The sequence below is a fragment of the Numenius arquata genome, chromosome 12, assembly GCF_964106895.1.
Source record: "Numenius arquata chromosome 12, bNumArq3.hap1.1, whole genome shotgun sequence".
In the NCBI taxonomy this organism is placed as follows: Eukaryota; Metazoa; Chordata; class Aves; order Charadriiformes; family Scolopacidae; genus Numenius; species Numenius arquata.
The window spans coordinates 27,104,940-27,126,817 of record NC_133587.1 but is presented as its reverse complement, the minus strand read 5'-3'; the positions used below and the strand labels follow the sequence as shown (position 1 = coordinate 27,126,817).

General features: G+C 38.4%; 1 protein-coding gene across 1 annotated transcript in view; it reads right to left on the bottom strand.

The window, feature by feature from the left end:
- Positions 1-3,228: 3,228 nt before the first annotated feature.
- LOC141471283 (myosin-IIIa-like) overlaps positions 3,229-21,878 on the bottom strand; it is a 41,583-nt gene continuing 22,933 nt past the window's right edge. Inside the window, exons 3-6 of the mRNA XM_074157739.1 lie at positions 20,376-20,480; positions 18,016-18,115; positions 4,618-4,694; positions 3,229-3,378 (exon numbers count right to left, since the gene is read on the bottom strand). Of these exons, the coding sequence (XP_074013840.1) occupies positions 3,229-3,378; positions 4,618-4,694; positions 18,016-18,115; positions 20,376-20,480 (432 nt within the window). The remainder of the gene's footprint in view (positions 3,379-4,617; positions 4,695-18,015; positions 18,116-20,375; positions 20,481-21,878) is intronic.

The following is a 21,878-nucleotide window of genomic DNA, read 5'->3' as shown; positions in this document are numbered from 1 at the left end:
AGAAAAGAAAAACTACTACTAATCCCACATCCACTTAGACAAAGCCTACAAAAACTTGAAAATCACAAATTATTTAGAAATATGCCTTTTTATTATTATCTTCAAAGGACAGAGTAAACAAAAAATTCTCCAAGATCAGAACTGAAGACTTCTGTATGTTACTATAAATATGTGTGAAAGGAAATGTGGAAGATTTTAGTAAGCTTTTCCTATACAGATGATAATGCCAAAATGTCTTTTAAATTTTATGTTCCATGTAAAAAAAAAAAAGAATTGTCATCCTTTACCTTGAAGCACAGGAGAAGTGGCACCAGTAATAATACATCAATACTAATCTTGTACTATGTTTCACACCTGATACAGTACCTCAGTGTACCAGGTGGTGGGTTTTTTTTTAAATTGCAAAATTGAGCCAAGCCATTTTCAGTTGTTTTAAATAAACGTCATCAGGTGCTAATTGATTTATATAGAACTGATATTCCTAACTATTAGCAGAATAAAGAAAGTATCTATTCAGTAAGACATAAGATTTGAAGTTTGCAAAACAAGATCTACCACTTCTTCCAGTCAGTAGCATCAAATTCTTGCAGGAACCTGACTAGTTACTTTTAGCAAACTTGCTTAAACTAGAACATTAGCTGATGATGCAAATATAAGAAAATACCAAACATTAATTTCACCGAACCTTAGCTTTCTGAAAGATGGGATCCTAATCTACATCTTGAGACACAGAAGAAAGGGGCGTGAATCATTATGCCCCTCTCTTTTCATTGGCTCTACAGGGGACCCCAAAGATTAAGCTCTCTACTTTTTGGCCAGGTGAAGTTATGAGAGATGAATCTTTCTCTGAGCGCTAGCTATTCCGAAACAGTGAAAGTATCACAATTGTTGCAACTGGTCTACTTTTTAGCCACTTTTACCTTGCCTTTTCGGTGACTCCCATTTGTTGATGAACATCAATAAATTCCATGAGTTGCCTTTGTAGCACGTTTTCTTTTCCTTCAATTTGCTTAATAAAATCATGCTGCAAAAGAGTAGATACTGTCGGACGCTTCTCATAATCTTTAGTCAAGCACCTGTGCTGGCAGAAAAAGCATATGATCATCGAGAGGGATCGCTGTGAAGTTTTGAAATGCTCGTCTGTAGTTCATTCATACCTCCGTAATAAATATATCCATCTTAATCACAACAGCTCTGTACTGAAAATTGTTAAGACTTCACAGAATTAATGAATCCAAGAAGTTAAGTTACTGCATTTTAAAACAAAATAGTCTTTAAATTAAGAAAAGCAGAAACATCAAGTGTGTTAAAATTTTGTTACTTTGTGTTTTAAATCTGGAGCATCACTTGGAAGTCAAACTGGATTTACAAATGTTGTTTGTAGGTTTTTAAGGAAAAGTACTAGTAGCAACAGATTTCCACAGAGAATACAAAGGTATTTTACACATAACATTTACACATGTTCCATATTCAGCCACAGTGGTCTCAGTTGTTACTCACTTGTTAATAAAGTCATTGAATTCAGGTGACCACAGTTCAGGCTGCTGTAGTGTTGGAGGAGGATTCCTGCAAAGGTCAGTGTGATGATAAGTTAATAAGCTACTCACTTGACAAAAACAGGCTGAGTAATGAGTCTTAGCAGGCCACTGAAAAAAGATATTGATTTCCACTGGTAAAAAAAGCACAGGTAGATGATACAATACCTCACTGGTTCTCCTGCTTTACATAACTTACAAGAAGAAATAGCATGGAGATGATCTACCAAGCATAGCTAAGAATCACTATAATTTTTTAAATCAAATCAATAAACTGAAATGAAACTAACAACCCATTAATCACTATTCATTTGTAATGGCAAGTTTCGCTTTTCAAGGCTGAAACAATATAGTTTAAGAGAATTTTTAAAAATAATTTCTACTTTAAGTTTTCCCAGAAGGACTGAATTAATCACCCTGCTGAACAAAGTGTCAGAAGGAACTAGGTCTTTATTAACTATTTCTCATTCATCAGAAGATAATCAGAAGTGAAGGACAAAATACAGATCTATTATAAATATATACTACTACTTTCTTTTCTGTTGTTAAAGCTGTTTATTCTAGGTGTTAATTTGGTTCAAATTGTTTTAACAGTCATCTTCCATTCAAACAGAGGTGCCATATTCACCGAGTACAGTCATGAAGACAAAAAGAATGATCTATAGACGAGGTGACGTTTCTGTCTATTTTCAATCAATTGTGATAACTGCTTTTCTTTAATTGCTACTTGATGTTTACCACTTTCACGTTTTACTTAATGGAATGAAAGGGTATTGATCTTATACTTGCTCTAGAGCAGAAAGTTGCCCAGTATTTCTAAGGGTAAAAGCCAGATGTTTTTTGAAGGCTCAGCTGAAATGACTGACCACAGCAGTTTGAAACTGCTTTTCCCATTGCAAGTTAAGGTAAGAAGGGCATTCATGCTCTGCTTCAGTGCCAAGGCAGCCAAGATTTCTTAAAAGTGAAGGTAATTTAACTTTATTTGGGTGACTTGGCTGAAAAGGACTTGAAACACTCATGTATACTATGTGGTCTCAACTGTTGTGGTACTGCTCCAGCTGTTAGAGTGAAATCCACAAACTGCTGTATGATCATCCCCTACATACTTTGTGATTGATGCTCTTTGAAACACTGTAAGTGGCACTTCGGGTACTTTTATCTCCAGCTTCAAAGAAAACACAAAAGAAGTTGCTATTTGCACTGCCCAAGGACAGCAACACTGGAACTGCCAGGAGCAGCACAAGCAAATGAAAAGTGGCAGCCTAAATGTATGTGAGTGGTAGAAGAATACTTTGCTTCAAAGGACATGAGATAACTCTTGAGGACAGGTATAGGGCCTGTTCTCCACAGTGGCATACTCAGACTCTGTATTTCTATCGTAAGTCATTCTTTGTAACAGAACATATGGGACTCAGCTAAGGCCTGTGCTCGTGTATATCAGGAGCAGCCCACTCACAAGGTGGCCTTATGGCTTTTTCTCAAATGTAGCCACAGTCAGCTCTGAACTTCTCAATGTGAGCACATGGTTGAAGCAGAGCCTGCAGAAAATACAGCTGGACAAAGCCTTTCTAACCTCCTCCTAGTATAAATAATATGAAGAAACTCCACATACTTATGCAGTCAAAGCTTGAAGAAAGTAACAGTTAAGGAAAAAGTTCAGTCTAACCTTGCAAGAAATAAACACATCAGATTATTACCTTGGTATTTTGAAGAGTGCCCTCATAGGGTGCAAATCAGCAAGGGGTGGATCTCCATCTCCCAACTCTATTGCAGTAATACCCAGTGACCATGCATCACATCTGGCATCATAAGAGCTATCAAGCTGCTGCTCACAAGCAATCACCTGTTGGAATAAAAGACCGGGATGGTCATCGGGTGGTCTAACTTAAGAGTACACCCACAGTTGGGAAAATCTCTTACAGAATGGAGATACTGGCTGAAATAAACAGACTTGCACACATTTAGAAAGCATTTAGCACCAGGTTCTCTGACCAGATGTTCCCTGATCTGACAAAAGGGTGCAAATCCTTGGCTTTGTCAGCTGAAGGTGGTAAACTGCATCCCATGCTGACAGAAGTAGCAGGAAACTCAGCAACCCTGAACCTCTTTCCTATGGATTATTCCTGCAAAATCACTAATGGACCTATACTGCTCTATGAAGTGAAACAGGCAGGAAAGCAGAAGTTGAATTCACTATCTCCTACTGGGTCCTTATTCTACCAAATCAGCCAATTTCAAGATCAAGGTAATTTCTTGACAATGTGTTTGCCACTGGATTACAGCAAATATATTTAATTTCATACACGTTTCAGCTCATCCACAATGCCGGATGAATCTAGAATTTTTTCTCTCATTAGCTACAGGTCTAAGCCAATGTGTATCCCATTAGCTACATGGCTAGACCAATGTGTATAAACAGAGTATGTTTATAAAAATACTCATGTATAAACAGAGCAGTTTCATTCATGTGCTATAAACAGATGTATATGACTGTGTTTGTGTGCACGCAAATAGTGTAAGTACATAGGCTTATTTATAACAAAATATTTTTCCTGCCTTGTCTTAAAATGTACACTTATATGGTTCAATTTCAGGCTGGAAAAATCTCCAAAGATACATGCTACATCTTACTTATTCATAATAACCTCTTCCATTTCCTACTGTCAGCTATGGATATACAGTAGTAAAAACTTTCCAGGTGTAGAAATCGAAAAAGAAAACCTATAATATATCGCAGCACCACCCTGGGCTCCTTCCACCTGTGGGGAGATGAGATAGCCATAGTTTCAGAGCTTGGAAAGCTGGAAATGATCAACAGTATAGTACTCTCACCTCTGTAATATTTTAATAAACATTTCAATGTCTTGCTCTCCGGCTCTAACCTTGTAATTTCAAAAATAAACCCCATTTTAACTTAATCCTTGCAAACATGTAAGAACAAAGGTTTAAAACACTTTTTTAAAGGACACTGTTATTTCATTTGGTAAAAGGTCCAGTGGTCAGGAAGAAAGATAAGGAGCAGAAATGCAGAATGCTGCAGCTTGAAAACCACCGACAAAATGTTTTGAAACATGAATCTAACCTCTGGAGCCATCCAGAACGGGGTGCCCACGGAGGTGTTCCGACGGAGACGAGTGCTGGTCAGCTGAGCAGACACACCTGGAAGAACGAAGGGAAGCTGTAATCAGAGCAACTGCTATTTCCATCCAAGACAGTCCTTCTGAACGGCGCCATCCCTGCCTTGTCATGCTATGACCTCCTCTGCAGGCGAAGCTCAAATATATCTTTCCCGTTCTCTGGAAAGAGAGAACCAGCCCTCAAAGGTACTCAGCACTTCAGCTGAGGTTCTGCACGTCCGTTGTTTCCAGTGTCTTCACCAGGACCAGGATTTAGTCCTAAATGAGCGTTTCATTAGTAATCTGACTCCATATATTTTGACTGGCTAATTACAGTTTTTCTATATCCTGTACTACCTGAAGAGCAGTAAAGCACTTCAAGGGGGGGGAAAAAAAGTACTGTACTTTCCACAGTTTCTTTTTTTCTTTTAATGCTCAGTACTGACACTAGACCTCTGTTTCATTATTTATATATTTCAGGTTGAACACTATAAAAGATACTTATCCCCATCTCTTAGCCATTCTGCCATAAAAAAGAAACAACAAAACAGTGAAACCACAAAAATTCTTACAAAACCAGAAGTCTCTCCATGCTCAAAGCATATTCTCAAAGCAACATCAAATGCCTGCAAATCAGCTTTGTAACACGAGCTGTAGTTTAAGGAATTAACTATTTGAGGCCAAGAGCTGGAAAGTGAACTCTGAAATCTAAGGATTCCTTATGGTTTGAAATTAAAACACACTGAAATATTAGGAACTTAAGTGGGTTGCAGCACACTTCTGACCAGCCTGCCACTGATTTCCTGCCTTACAAAATAAGGGTGTATTGGTTGGAAATACCTGTAATGTCTGCAAAGGAGGAAGTACAATACATGGAGAAAAACAGCCCCTCCGATAGCATGTCCTGAACTATTCTGGATTTATGAGTCACAATCAACTGTGAGGTCCACACATGGAAAAAACCAGCCCCTCTGATAGCAAGTCCTGAACTGTTATGGGTTTGTGAGTCACAGCCAACTGTGAGGTCCACCAGAGGCATATTCTGAAGTGCTGATATCATGGATGGCAAGAAAGGTGCTGTGTTCTACTCTTGTTCCAACCTCAGTCTGATTGACACTGAAGCTCATTTATTTTGCCTTCATACATACATTTGCTTTTTCTTTAAAAAAGCAAAAAGCTTCAGTTTCACTCTGAAATATACGAAGCTCCAGTGAGCACCACTGGCCAGTTTCAACTCTGTACCGAGTTGTTTGAACAGGCTTCACCTTATCTTCTTGAAAACCCTGCGCATGGTTCATAACAGGAGCAATTCACATTAACTGCCCAGTGGAAATACTAACTACACAGAATTTGACTGTCTACATAGAATTTGACTAGGTTTTTTTTTTTTTTTCAGTGGAGGTCAAGAAACCATACAAGGCTCAATCTGTTTATTTTTTTTTTTTAATCTAAAGCTATGTACTCAGCTCTGATTCACAAAATATCTGCATTTGTCCATCACAGAAATGTATATAACTGCTGAAAATAAAGCAGCAAGAAAGATCCCGCCTGTTCCTCTGAGACAAACACAACCCTTGCTTTCGTGGCTGCCTCCCTCTAGTCTACCCCAGGCTTGAGAAACTTGAATCTCTTCCTCTCTCCGTGCCTGCAGAAAGTCCCATATACGGTGTTTGCACCAGAGAAAGCAGGACAATGTGAGTCTTAGCACAAAGTCGATCCATCCTGCTTCGGCTCAGCTAAGCAGGGGCTTTGTTTTTGCTGCCTCAAGGAGTTGTCTGAGGTCCAGCTTCCGGCTCATGGAGTCTGTGGCTGTTCCAAGCCCCCAGCAAAACATGTCATTCAGAAAGCAAGGAGTAAGCACACATCACCACATGTCTGTCACTGTTGCAGTGATGCAAATGGACATCATTACGTGATGCTCGGTTTTGGAGGGAGAGGAGGCTACTCTTCCCTCTCCCTTTCTACGTGTTGTGGGAGTCCCCTGTGCTAAGCGGTTTTTTGCAGTCTTGGATGAGGAAAAGGGATTCAGATATGCAGGCAAAGACAGGCACTAACTAAATTTTTATGATTCCCAATGTCAGATTTTATAAATAATCATAACTTTCTGTAGAGATAAGGAACAAACTATAAACAGATCATTAATGTGCACAGTCTTCTCTATGCACTGTTTTTTTTTTTCTTTGAACTGTAATTATTAAATACACTGAAGGATTTTTTTTCCTCTTCCTTTTTTTACTTCAGTAAAAAGCTGATTTAATTTGAATTGTTCACTACTACTTTCTTTAGGCTCTTGGGTTTTTTTATGTGCTTTTTGTTTGTTTGTTTTCTTATCCTTTTGCTCTTAGCAGTAAAGTGGCATTTCAGATTATGGAGTGTAGGTCTTATGACAAATGATATTTCCTTGGGCTTTTTCTGTGTATAAAGGAAAGATGATGTAATTCCACACTTAGTAACATTTCTTCCAGCATTTCAGTAACCAGTCAAGCATATAGCAGGCCAGCTTTTTTTAACTTGTATATTTTTTAACAAAAACATCTTGCTCCTCCTCCTTCACTAGTGATTTGGTGCACGAGTCAAATATTCTCCTAAGAAAATCTAAAAATATGTCATAAAATGGTGGTTTATTACATACAAATTGTAAATCTTAAGAAAGTGAAGAGCTTAATAAGTGCATTAACAGTATCAATGCACACCACACCCAAAAGAAATCATTGTGCATATAGTTAAAAAAGGCTTTTTTTCTTCTTTTATTTTTTTCTTTACTCAGGCATTAGTTGACTAATAAAAACTGGAAATTAGCAGACATACACCATGCGTGTTATTCAAGCTTTTCATTGCAAAACCAGACATACTGGAATAACACTGAAAGTAAAGCCACCTACTTATGACCATAGCACTCAATAAAAAAAAACAAACCACAAAAAACCACCAAAAAAACAGTGCAGAAATGAGCTCCCTATTATTAGGAAAGATTTGTCTCATAGTAGCGCTCAATGTCAGCAGACACTGTTCTCATCTAAATTGGGAGGCTGTACAACATCGTTTTATGATTGTGTCCTGTGACAGAAGTATGCACATTTTACTGGTTGACGCTAATGGGGGAATGGAGAGCCCTACCAAATTCTACTAAATTCACATTTGGCAAGGAGACTGCATTCCCAACACACTAGCAACCGTATTCATATATAAAAACACAGACCCTACCCAAAGGGCTCACACTGTAGTTATCACACTGCCTCTGGCTACCTCTTCCATAACCCCTCTTAATTTGTGCCTTCAGTGCCCACTTCCCTACCAAAGCATCCTCTTTGTGACCTTCTTTGGTCACCTTCTGCAACTTGGATCATTCCTCAAGCTAGTATCTGGACCAAAAACTTCTCACACTCTTAACCTTGCAGATCTAAACAGGCTGAAGTGCTTTGAATTATTTCCCAACATTTTTTTAATCTCCTAGAGAGACAGATGTAAAACAGCAGCAGCATCCTACACTGCGTTCCCCTTAAGCCCGCTGGCAGATGTGTTTTGGCATTCCTGTTCCATGCTGTTTGCTGAAAAAAGTGGCCTTGCCTTCCTTGCCTCTCTGTCCAATGGTGTGAGGGCAGTCCCTCATAAATCACTCAACCCCACCTTTTTACTAGATCTGGAGGCAATAGGTCCTAATGGTTTAAGGCTTTGCTTTAGCACCCTAAGCTTCACTTTGAAAAGTCGCTGCCATTCTTGACAAGATCAGCTGAAATGCTAAAAAAATAATGCACAAAATTCCTTCATACTCCATAATGATGAACAACAACAGGGAAAGGAGATTAAAACAAAGAAATTCTGGTAGTCCAAATGGCAGACGTGACAACACACCAGGTTTCAGAACCTTTTTGAAACAATGTCAATAGTCAGAATTCCTTAGAGACTACCAACTGACACCAAAAGCAAACTCCTAAATGACAAGCGCACAGAGGCAATATTGATCCCTTGGGTGAGCTCTTGAGAGAAAAGCATGCTTGAGAACTTCTGCTCAGTGATAACCAGTCAAATTAAATCTACAACTTAAACTGGGTTCTGACCAATAAGATGGAAATAAAGAAATAAGAAACCAAGTTGAAATGAGGAGCCAAAAAATTAGAATTTTCATCAGCATTTTATATTGAAAGGTGCTATGTTAGGTTATAATGAAGCATAACTTCCTTTCCATAAATCCATGCTGCTTACTTCCAACCACCTTTCGGTCCTTCCTATGTTTGGAAATTACTTCCAGGATTATACGCTCCATCATCTTCCCAGGGATCAAAGTGCGGTTGACCAGCCTGCAGTTCCCTGAGTCTTCCTTCTTGCAGATAGGAGTGACAATAGCTTTCTTCCAGTCATCAGGAACCTCCTCCAATCTCCAAGACCTTTCAAAGACTATCAACAGTGGCCTTGCAATGACATTGGCCAACTCCTTCAGCACTCTTGGGTACATCCCATCAGGTCCCATGGACTTGTGCATGTCCAATTAATTTAAATGCTCCCTAACTTAATCCTCCTCTACCGAGGGTAAGCTTTCCTTGCTTCAGACTTTACCACTGGTCTCAGGGATTTGGGGTTCCTGAAGGCTAGTCTTATAAGTAAACACTGTGGTAAAGAAGACATTGAGTGCCATAGCCTTTTCCGTGTCCTTTGTCACCACATCCCCCATCTTTATGTATTATTTTAATGCATATACTGTTTTAATGATGAAAACTAGGGTTTCCCAAACACTCAGGAAAACACACACCACGGATGCAAATCTTTAACTGAAATAGGGCATATCCAAATGGCCCTTTACAAGTCTAGAAAGATCAATAGCTTAGTATCCAAAAGACCTTGTATATGAACTTCCTGGGAGATGAAAAATCCCTGGTCTTTACTGCAAAATCAAGAGGCATGGAGTAAAAGTGGGATAAAAAAGCTAATCTGTATTATAAAATATAAGGTGATATAAATGGAAATTAAGTAAGAGTGGCTTTCACTGTAAACTCACTATGAGAATTAAAGACCAAAAAAAGGCATTTTTAGGCATATAAGGAAAAAAAATGGAATTTCTATATCAGATACAGAATCATTATAGGGTACATACTGATAATAAAAGAGCAAATAGTGACCTAAAAAAAAGCAGAACTTTCACTACATCCATGAGATATATAATCTTTTTTAAACAAAAGATTTAATTCAGCTTCTTTCTTCAAGAAATCTGAGAACTTTCGTATTAGAGGAGATTGGGCAGGACGGTGTGGCAGTGTACTCTACCTTCCCTTCATCTACGATTCTGACTGCATCCCTTTCTCCATGGCCCCCAGCAGAGCAGGTGACCACGGGCCGCCCTCCACACGCTCCCGACGGTTCACTGCGGCATGAGGCCAATGATTCTAATCAAATCTCATGCTTCAGGGCTTCAGCTGGTTTCCTGAAAGGGATGCACAGGAAGGTTTATTTTCCTGATGCACAATTGGCCAGATGTATTTAGATAGGAGAGCTAGTCTTCTCTGGAGCCTCAGGGATTTGTGCAGCTATACACAATCTGGTGCAGTATGCTGGCGAGGAAAGTCCTCCTTCTTAGATCCTGCCTTCCTTACATATTAGATTTCAAACTGACTGCCACTTTTGAGACCCAAAAAGGATTTTTTTGCCTGTATGACTGGGAAAACCCTGGAGATTATTCTTCTTGTTATATGACATGGTTTTCCTGTTTAGATTATCTGGGTTACTGGCAACATCTATGCTGATGGGACAGAATATTTAAAATACCTAAAGACTGGAATGCTTCCATACAAATGAATCATTGGGTTCAACTTTCAGGTAAAAATGAATGGGTTTTAGTGTGCACGGGTAAGACAAAGGGTTTCTAATAACCTCAAGAGATGACTATTTTGTGACCTATGAGAAAACCAAGAGGAAGCCTTTGCTGGCCAGAAAGGGCTATTTTCTCACTTCTTGTGTCTCTGGCATATGACACAAGGTTTCTGTGTCAAGCTTCTTTAATGTTTAAGCCATCAGTGACATCTTTATGTGAATTAGTAGAAGAAAATATTTGAAAGACCAAGTGAACGGCTTATCCTGGATACAGCATTTGGCCACATGATTTCTTTTTGTTGTTAGAGAACAGCACAAAGGTTTTCATTCAGACATGGCCCATAAAATAAGTTTTTAAGGACTAAGCCTTCAACAAAGAATTAAACATTCGACAATGAAAATGCTCCACAGCTCAGGTCAATGCAATCCATCTTATCCTTGCTAACACTGGTTTGAAAAATTTGGAATTATTACTTTGATTGGCTTCAAAGCAGTTTGACAAGCTGCTCACGAAGAAAGCTTTCTTCGAAGTCTTTTACTTTTACTGGCTTCTGCCATAGTTCCCTAGTACATGCTTTTTAAAAGCAACATGTGAATGTCAGGCTATATGGTATGCAGAAATGACAACACAATAATAGTCTGATTTTGATCTGAATCAGTGAAGCAGACAGCTTTATTATGGATGCATGCTAGAATGACTAAGGCAAATACAAGTCTTGCTATGATTCATTGCTTAAAGTAAGCTAAGGGCAGAAAGAAAATTATTTTAGTTTTGAATACTTTCAAATCAAATTATTTTAATTAATTGTTTCATTTTTGCAGAATGATTCAGACAGCATTTATAGCTAATGCAGGGCAAGAAGAAAGGGATGCAATAGGATATTCTGACTACTCCAGAATAAGTAATCTACAAACGTTTGGAAAACTACTCAAGGTCATGCTGAGCTCCTCTTCAATGTCAGCAGGACGTGTGAGGCTGGGAACCACGATATATATTTAAAGGGACAGAGATTAAAACGTCCTCCCCCAAAACGCCCCAACACTCAAACTTGCATCACTCACAGTTGGCTTCTCAGCCTATCCACTGAGCACAAGGTGGCTCTAGACTCCCAACCCATTGCAGCCTGACCTGGACTGCATGCTTTTGCAGCACAGTCCTGTGAGCCTTCTCTGCCTCTGCAATGCCATGTCCCACACAAGGCTTGCTAGACTCATCCGTGATCCACCAACAGACCGCATCTATCAAGCCTGTCCATGGTAGGGAGAGGCCATAGCACTGTGTCACAGCAAGGGAACACAAGAGTTGGTGAGGTGTCACGATGCAAGGATGAAGCTCAGTGTTGTGATTCCCTCCCCAACCTCTGACCCAAGATTTCAGATGCTTTCCCCGCAAGACCAGCAGAAAGCTCCCTCACGCATCATAAAAACAGGAGAGGTGACAATTAAGCAGATGGAACTATTAAGATGGAGCCTTACCATGGACTCCTGAATTACTTAGAGATTGTCCCTATTATTTTGGATATCAGTGTAACTGATTTTACTGCTCTTGCTCTGTTATTATAGCAGCTGCTGGCTCATCTACACTTCAAAAACTCAACCTGTATAGTACAGTCACAGAATTTCAAATATTTTGGCCCGCATTTCTGTATCTCAATAGGCATGAATATCATGCAATAAAACATAACAAAACCACCTATGCATTCTAGCTCACACTGATCAATTATTGCTGACCAGTAGTAATGATAAAGCATTACTAACATTCCATAATTTGTAAGGAAGAAGTAGCACACCACTACTGAGTCACAACAGAATGTTGGCAAAATTACTACACTATTCTTTCCAGGGAAAAATCCCCAAGAAATTTATTTTATGAACTCAATTGGATTATGAAATTAACTTAATGCTTTCATTTAGTATTGCCTAAACGAAATTTTATTTCAGTATGCATTTTAAAGTAAAAATAGGGTTAATATAAAAATATACTACCAAAAAGAGTGTCTTGCAATTGGCTTGTTTCACCAAGTTGCAATATTCAATAATAAGGCGGCCATCCAGAAATGCCAGCATTCAGATTTCCTTGGCTCTTAACTCTGGACAACTTCAAATAGCTTTAAAAGAAAATCATTCTCTCCACAACAAAACAATTACCCTATTACATCCCAAACACGAAAGCTGACCTCTGTCTACCTGCAGTTTCCAAACTACATGGAAGAAGTAGTTCAGGTATTAAACAAAGTAATGTCAAGTTTCAGTATGTCTAAATAAAGCAACACAGTATTCATTCCCTCCCCCAATCCATTTTTTCCCCAATGAGTCATACTCAGGTTAAATCTCTAGTTGACTCAGGCTACTATACATCCATGACAAAACTGTGCTAGCTACACGCAAAGTATGTTACCTGAAACTGCATTTGGAATGCCAAGACAATATTCACATGCAACTTATAAATCCAACACTTCTAGCATTTGAAACAATAGCAGAAAAATGCAAACTAAGCAAGTTTTACATACAAAAATTACCTTATCCTCACCATATACTCTATTAATGTTATAATACATGTTTTAATTATGTAATCTCTTTATCCACAGTACTAAAGGAACCCTTGAAGTCACTATTCTATTAAGTGCATGCAGAACAGCTTATAATTTTCTACCATCTGTGAGCAGCAGTGAGATTGCATTACCTTCTTTCCATGTCTTCCACTGGAACCTGCTTTATCTATAGAACACCCTTAGATCTTTCCTATGTATTGCTTATCCAAAGACTCTAATGATGGAGAGTCTTAGATACCCTTAATGAAATGCCTAAGAAGAAACTGAAAATGGACAGTGCCAATCCTTTTCAATATCCCCTTTCCCACAGTGACAGTACTAGGTAAACTTGGGGGAACCATGAGATCTCTTGTAGTCAGAAATAGCTTGAATTCCAAAGATTTAATGAGTCCTCCAACATTTCATTTTAATTATGGGAACTTGAATATTTCTAATATCCATCCAAATGTCTGACTTTTTTTTTTTTCCCCAATGACCTTTCATGGTAATAACATCAACAGTCTAACTACACGTGGTATGAAAACATGTTTTCATTTGATGCATAGCAGGACATGGCCTCCAGCAAGGAACAGTGCTGCTAGAGAACTCTGCTTTTGTCTAAGTGGGGGAGTACAATTTATACTTACATTTTTTCTGGACATTTCCAAGGCAATAGCTGTTCATCCTGAGATATTTCTAGTCTGTGACAGCAGGCTTCAGCAGTCCCATAGAAGTATGAGCTACCTGTGCTCTTTTTCAAGACTATCAACCTACAAGGTCAACCCTCAAAAACATAGCTGAAGAGGAATTTTCCATCAGCTTTACACTGTCCTCTTTTTAGCTAAAAGAATCACTTGCCATGTGACTGTAGATGTTTCAAAACTTTTAGTGGAAAAATGGTTCTTTCCTCCATGACTACCCACACGTCAGCAACCTGTCTAGTTTGCTGACAGGGAGCTGTGTCCTCTAGGATCCTCTTCTTTCAATAACATACAAGCTTGAAAAGCTCTGGCTTTCTAGCTCCCAGACTCACTGCAATAGCAGGGGATTTCAGAAACACGTCAAATCTTTCAAAATGAAATGTCACTTGGTCTTTTTCAGCCAAAGTTAAAATAATAATAATGGAGCTAAGTTCCTTTTCTCCCATTTTGGAACAACACATTATTTGATACCTCAGAATTTCTAAATGGGAATTGTGTCTTAGACTAACATTATTTAATACATCAAAGTCCCTGTGCAGTATCCTGATTTCAAGAAAAGAAATTGAATTGAGAGGGACTATTCAAAGAAGCAAGTATTTGTCAGCATAAGCAGATGTTATATGCTCAGCTCCCTAGGAAATTGGTTACACATTGTAAGATGCAGATGACTATATGAATTTTTATTACAGATGAGGTGTGCTATGTGTGCAAGTGACTTCAGGCCAATATTTTAACTGATGAAACAAGGTCAGACACTGAAAGATATTTAGGCAGTAAAGGCTGCGGATAAATTTGTCACAAGACTTTCAAAAGGTATTCAGCATTAAATTAATTTGGATTTACATACTAGGAGTTTTTAAAATTTTATTAGGTGCTTTTCTTCACCTTTAGCGCCTAAAATTTCTTTTGAAATCTGGTTCTTTAACATCAATCCACTGCATACAACCAGGAATCTGAGAAACAGATGTAAAAGATTTCCTTCCCAGAACACTAATCAGCAACTGTGAATATAATTAAGATTTATAAAAAGGGAATTTGGCTCACACCTTGGTTGCTGTCGCCCTTTAAAGTGCTGCAGGGAATTTACTTTATCATAAATGCATATTTTTCTAGCAAATCTCTATCCTATACTGAAAACATAGCAGCTACACTTTAATATAATGCGGCTATTTATTATTTGTATAGATGCAGCAGAGGATGCTCCTTGCTTGGATTGTATTTTCTGGGATTCTCAGGTGTAACATCCTTTGCCAAAGGTTTTCTACCAGAACAGTTTAACAGTTAATTTCCACAAATGTTCAGGTAGCGAAACTGCCTTCAGTCAACCTTTTTCTCTTACAAGTAAAACATGGACTTTTAATGTATCTAGAAGTTTAATGAATTCAGGGACTGAATCTGTGATCATGAATCTGTGATCACGGGATGTGCTTAGGGTAGATCCCCTTGGCTGCTATGCATTATCTGTAGTAAAAAAGAAAGATTTTGTTTATCTCTGCTGATCTAAATTATCATACCGAACAGATGTGAGGAGAGAGGATGCTTCCCTAGTAACAGTATTTCAAACTCCTTGTGGCTTGGACACTTTAAATTAAAACTTCTGTCTGGCAGCTCCTTGACAAGCAATTGAGCTCCAGAAGCAGTGGTGTGGAGATGTTATAAACTCATTTACTTTATTTAATCATTAATTTATCAACTGAGATTGCGTGTTTCTTAGATACGAGAATATTACTCAAGTGATTAAGCAATATTACAGTGGAATTTTACATGAAAACAAAAATTTCACTTTTCAAAGAAATCTGGGTGAGGCTCTGCCATCGTATTCTTTCACAGTCTTTCTCATCTCTTTAACTATCAATACCTCTAGGAAAGGCAAACAGTTCTGACTGTTAGCCTGGATTTTGGAAGAGCTTTTCCACACACTTTCTGTGTCACTTCAAGCAACTCAGTCTCTCAAAGTTTCACATCTCCAGCTGTTAACTGGGAATTATAGTAATTTACTTCCTCATAAGAGTGTTGTGAAGGTCATCCACTACAGACTGCGCAGTGTTCAGACACTCTGGTCACCGCAGACATAAATGCCAATGACAAAACAACCATAAGGCAATGTGTATAAGTTGTGTCATAAAATGAAGCTTCTGGAAAGCCAGTACTGCTCTGCAAGAAAGGACCCCTGTCTGTGCTCCCCTCTCCACAATGGAAAAAGCTGTGTGCATGTTAGAAAGGGCTGTGCGATTATTTGGATTGGTTTTGTGTTTCATTTGGCCCCATGAAATGAGTGGTTCAACCTGAAACAAAACTTTTGCTTTCACTGAGTATTTACTGGGAGAAAAGGAGATTGCGCCTGTGTGCCCATCTCATTCTTAGCCAGCAGATTCACAGGCTTATACAGTAAAAAGGCAGCCATGAGTTTCAGTCCCTGATCCAATAAATGTTTATGTACAACAGCCTGTAGCACTGTCAAAATGAGAGATTTTGATCAACTCACATTCCTGGCTAAAAAATAGTCTTGGAATCTGATTAATGTGGGTTTAAATCCTCTTAGGTAGAAGACACAAATCTCCCAAATCCTAGTGAAATACCTTAAACATCAGCCTGAAGAGTGAATGGTATGTCCTCCTTGATGATTTTGTGAAGACTGTATTAATTTTTCCCATTTGAAACTACTCATTATTGGCTTCAGATTGGTTTTGGGGGGAAAAAAGAAGGAGAAAAAGGAAGATAAAATTTCAATCTTTTCCTAAGTTAAGGTGCAGCTCCTATATTCCTTTGAGAGGAAGGACTGCAGATATTATAGTCCCTCTTCAACCCACTTAAATGTGCGTGCATATATGTTTGTTTCTTGTGCACGTTCCCATCTGTGCTTTGGCATCACTATTTTTCCCAGATTATTTTTCAATTACAGCCTTAGCAGTAGATTGCAGTAACTGGGGAATAAAGAATTCAGGTCCTCATCCCTACAGCTTGTATGTTTTGACATCTGCATAAGCAAATTAATTTTCAGAAGCATTGATCCTCTACAGCTCTAATTGCCTTCAGCACCTTAAAAAATTATTATCCACAACATATTAAAAACCTGTGGGCAAAAATATTGATTTTACCTCACATTAAACTTCCAGACTAGCAGAAAATACAGTTAAGTGTATGGCAGATAATTTAGGAAGTCTGAAGGCTTTTCAACTGAAGATTTTATCTGAGGAATAAAATAATTAATATAAACACATGAATTTTAAGAAGAATTAGTAACCCTAATAGTTGTGGGGTTTTCATGTGTGAAGTAATGAGAGTTGCATAAATACTGTCTACTGGCAGAAAGACACTACACTAATGGGATTTAAAATTCCATGAGTAGTTAAAACAATTGTTACGCATCAATTGAATAAATCTCATTAACAAAATGGGAGGGTAAAGGAAAAATTAAGATTTTCCATATGCAGAATGGAATCATGATATTTTCAATTGGCTGCTATGCTGTGAGTAGTGACTGATAAATTGAATTTAAACATGAAAAGACAGTGTGCTGTCAGAGGATAATCATTCATAACACCCATTGCAAATTTTTATACCCACCTTACATAAAACAACTGTCAATACACTTTTAAGACAAATCACTGTGGTATGGCTGATAACTAACAGGTTGCATCCACTTACCTGTGTCTCTGCTTTTGCCTTCTGGCAGTAAAACCAGATGACAGCATTCAAGAATCACTTTAGATCTAACAGACCCTTTCCATTTAATGCCATGTCTTAGGTTTAGACTTGCCAAAAGTAATCTGACAGTCTTCTTAGACTTTGGAAAGTAGGGATTACCTATATAGTATCTCCCCCTCTAATACCTTCAAGTAATATCTCTTTTTGTTTCAAGTCAAACTAATGAGTATATGTGACAGAGGTGGAGCTCTCCCATTCTTCTTTCATATACAACATGAAGCTTTTGCCTGTCAGCCCCTAATTTCACTGATCAAGTGCATGGTCTTGGAGGAACTAAACACCAACCTTAATCTGTACCCTATTAACTTGCTTTGCCACTTCTCTTAACTGTGTTGCCCTAAAACATTTGGCACTTAGACCATATTATAACTTCTACTCGTTAGCCATGCTAACTAAACAGCAAAACGGCTGGAAAACAAAGTTGTAAAAACACCGAGTCTGTAAGTATTTTATTCTATCAAGTTAAAAAGTAACTTTGGTTATCCAAGTGATTTTTAATGAAAAACTCAAAATATTAATGAGAGGTTAATATAATTCATCTTTTCTGACTTGTTTTCTCTATTTTATTTTCCATGCTTCAGATGTACAACACTGGTTGTATATATAAGTAAACATAACATACCAAAATCCACAAGCTTGACTCCTCCTTCAGTGGTCAAAAGGATATTATTTCCCTTAATATCACGGTGGATAGTTTTGTTTTCATGCAAATGCTGAAGTCCCTGGAATGCGAGATGTAAACATGAACTTTTTTTACTAACAGCTCTGTTCTCTGTATTACATTTGCAGAAACAAAAAGGTAGCAGAAAAGTACAAAAAAAAATTAAAACAGATTTTCTTTTTTAATCCAAAACCAGAGTTGTCATTCTTACTGGAAAAACACTTGGTGCTCTAGAAGGAATAGATATTTTTTATTGACACTTTGGGAGGTGCAAGCATTGCCAGTGTTAAAGTATTGTCACATCCTTTCCCAGGACAAGATTTCAGTATATTGGTGCTGAAATGGGTCAAGGAAGGTGATTCTCCCCCTCTACTCTGCCCTGGGGAAACCCCACCTGGAGTACCGCATCCAGCTTTGGAGTCCGCAGCACAAGACAGACATGGACCTGTTGGAGAGGTTCTAGAGGAGGGCCATGAGGATGATCAGAGGGCTGGAGCACCTCTCCTATGAAGACAGGCTGAGAGAGTTGGGGTTGTTCAGCCTGGAGAAGAGCAAGGCTCAAGGGAGACCTTATTGCACCTTGCAGTATGTAAAGGGGGCCTACAGGAGAGATGGGGAGGGCCTTTTTACAAGGGCATGTAGTGACAGGATGAGAAGTAATGGCTTCAAACTGGAAGAGGGCAGATTTAGATTAGATATCAGGAAGAAATTTTTCACTATGAGGGTGGTGACGCATTGGATCAGGTTGCCCAGAGAAGTTGTGGATGCCCATTCCCTGGAAGTGTTCAAGCCTACAGGAGAGCCGGAGAAGGATCCTTTGTCAGGAAATGTAGTGACAGGACAAGGGGTAATGGTTTTAAATTGGAAGAGGGGAGATTTAGATTAGATATTAGGAAGAAATTCTTTACTGTGAGGGTGGTGAGGCACTAGAACAGGCTGCCCAGGGAAGTTGTGGATGCCCCATCCCGGGAAGTGTCTAAGGCCAGGCTGGATGGGGCTTTGAGCAACCTGGTCTAGTGGGAGGTGTCCCTGCCCATGGCAGGGGAGTTGGAACTAGATGATCTTTAAGGTCTCTTCCAACCCAAACCATTCTATGATTCTATGATTTTCATACCTTCTGCCTATATGATAGGAGCACTCACCACTAATCAGATGGCAGGTAGCCACGAGCCATCAAATGCCTCTCTGCGTTTCTCCCAGAAGCATGCTCAGTTTTACTTCCCTGCCTCCTAATGGAGGATTTCTTTGCCAGATAACTTGTGGAAATATATTTCCTGTATTTCTTCATACTTTTCCCAATAGTCAGGACTGATACCAGTTTAGTCTGTTATTCTCAAAGATGACTTTTGGTCATCTAACTTCAATGCCTGAATGAGCAGCCTGTGCTCCCAATACAGCAAACAAAACCTCCATAGAGAAGTCCAGAGCATTTTGGGCTTCCTGATCATGGATCAGATTGTCCTAAGTTGATCGGGGCAGTATGTACTCAGGAAGGACTTTCTTTGTCTCTTGTTTTTTATGGAAGGTGATGATTCTGTTGTGCTGTTACAATGCTTCTGTCTCACATATAAGTACTAAAAGGCTAAATCATGGTTTCTCTGTTTCTCAAGTCTACAGCAAGGTCAGAAAAATACAAGAATAAGGGATTGGTAAATCTAGGAGAGGCACGATGTATTGGGGATCCTGTGATTATCCATCCAATGCTACTGAAAATCTTGCAGAGAACTTTTTTACGTTTAATTGCCACACTTTATGTCAAAGAGAAACTTAAAGATAAAAGCAGAAAAGAAACAGTATAAACCTACGTTATCTATTACATCTTTAGAGTAAAAACTCAAAAAAAACCTGCAAAGGCCTAAATTCTACTGCAGAAAGTCAAATTCTGGTCAAAAGAAAATGAAAAATAAAAACACTTGATCCTGATTAGCAAAAAAAAAATATTTTCTTGTAGCAGTGTTTGAATTCATTAGATCTGTTATCATTTTAATATAGGATATATTTGTGGATCCAGACATAAGAAGTTGAACAGCATTTTGGGTATATTTCTGCTATTTCTCAAAAGAAAAGTGATTTTGATGCAGAATTGTATTTACTAAGGAAAGGAATCAATGGTCAGAAATCAATTTTCATTCTCTTAATAATGAAACAAACAGACGAATTGTTCTTTACCTTGCTTGTTCAAAAAGAACTATTTGAGTTACACATTACCTTGATTTCATTAAACACTGCTATAGCGCAAGGCAGTGAGCCATGATCTTAATTCATTCAAAGAAAAAAATGAGCTGAATATTGACTGTCCTTTCACTGTGATCTTATCTTACCATCAGAGCTTCACGTAAAATGTAAGCAATTATAAGTTCATTCATCCTTTCGCCTCTCTTCAGAAATCCTTTCACAAGATCAGTCACAGATCCACCATTGCACAGCTGCAAAACATTAGGGGAATATAAAAAGGAATTAGGAAGTGTTGGAGTAGCCACCTGGTTTTAGTTTTCAGTAGTTTTCATATTTGTAGCCAAATGAGCTCCTATTAAACTGGCAAACCAAATTTGTCCTTATGTCTACCATTTACACAAACAACACACACAGCACTTTTGCCAATTTTTTTCACTACTTTCTGCATTTAATTTCTCTTACCCAAACACAAGTACAGCAGTCTCTTTGTTTTCCTATATACATGATTGCTTTTCACTGAAACAGAAGTAGCGCATGGTGCAATAAATTTGCTGTAAAGGCATGTTCTGTGGGGCAGACTAATTGCTTCTTATATTCATCATGTGCAACTCACCAGCAATGCAAATTATTACAGCATCAATTCTCAGGTACAAAAGCTACATACAACATAAAATGGATTTAAGGCATCAGAAGACAGGCAGCAGAGAAATTCCCACAACAAGAAAATTTTCCAAGGGGAAAGCTGCCCTCTTTGCCAAGCAGGATTTAATTCCTAGTGTAGAGGGATGGTATACACAAGTGATGAGCATCATGGAAGATGATGAAAGCCACGTGGAAAGAAAGGTCTCATCTCCCACCGAAACAAAGTGGGCCACAGGTGTAAGACTAATTATAGTCCTTGTAGCATCAACCCTGTCAGCTTCTTGTTTGAGATGCAGAGCCACAATCTACTCTGGACAATCCTTTCTCCTGTCTAAAGTCCAGTTAGACTCCTGCAAACCCCTGTCCTGTCCTGTTTAGATCTGCAATATTTCATATGTTCATTTTTATCACTTACAATTTTTCCACAGGAAGAATCACCAATGTAACTTTAGTCACTAACTGTAGCAGTTACACACCTGCAAAGATGAAACTGGTACCTCAGCCCTTAAACTATCCATAATGCACCTAACAATACTCATTGATTGAAGAGCCATTGCCTCAGTAAAGGAGTAGCTGCTTCCAATAAAACAGTGAAACAAATTGTAAGTTTTATACTGTATCATCCAGTAGCATTTCATATGAAAATAAATACCCACATAAGACATTTTACCAATGCAGCACAAAACAGCAATTCCTTTTGACTACAGATTTTGAAGTCTATTCAAATCCAGGGCATAATTTATCAACAAAACATTTCAATGGCAGAACTCCACACACCAGATACTATTGTATATGACGTTTTTAATCTGTCCTTCTATACCTCTACATTTTTTCTGTGCTGCAATTACAAAAAGACTTGCACCTTACATTAGAAGACGTTTTATAGTCCTTTGTACCCAAACATAACAATAATTTTCTGACTGCCTTTGGAACCCCTGGGTTGCACTGAACTTGCACCACATGAGCGCCTACACAAAAACCATTTGATACATAAGTCTTGTTGCAAG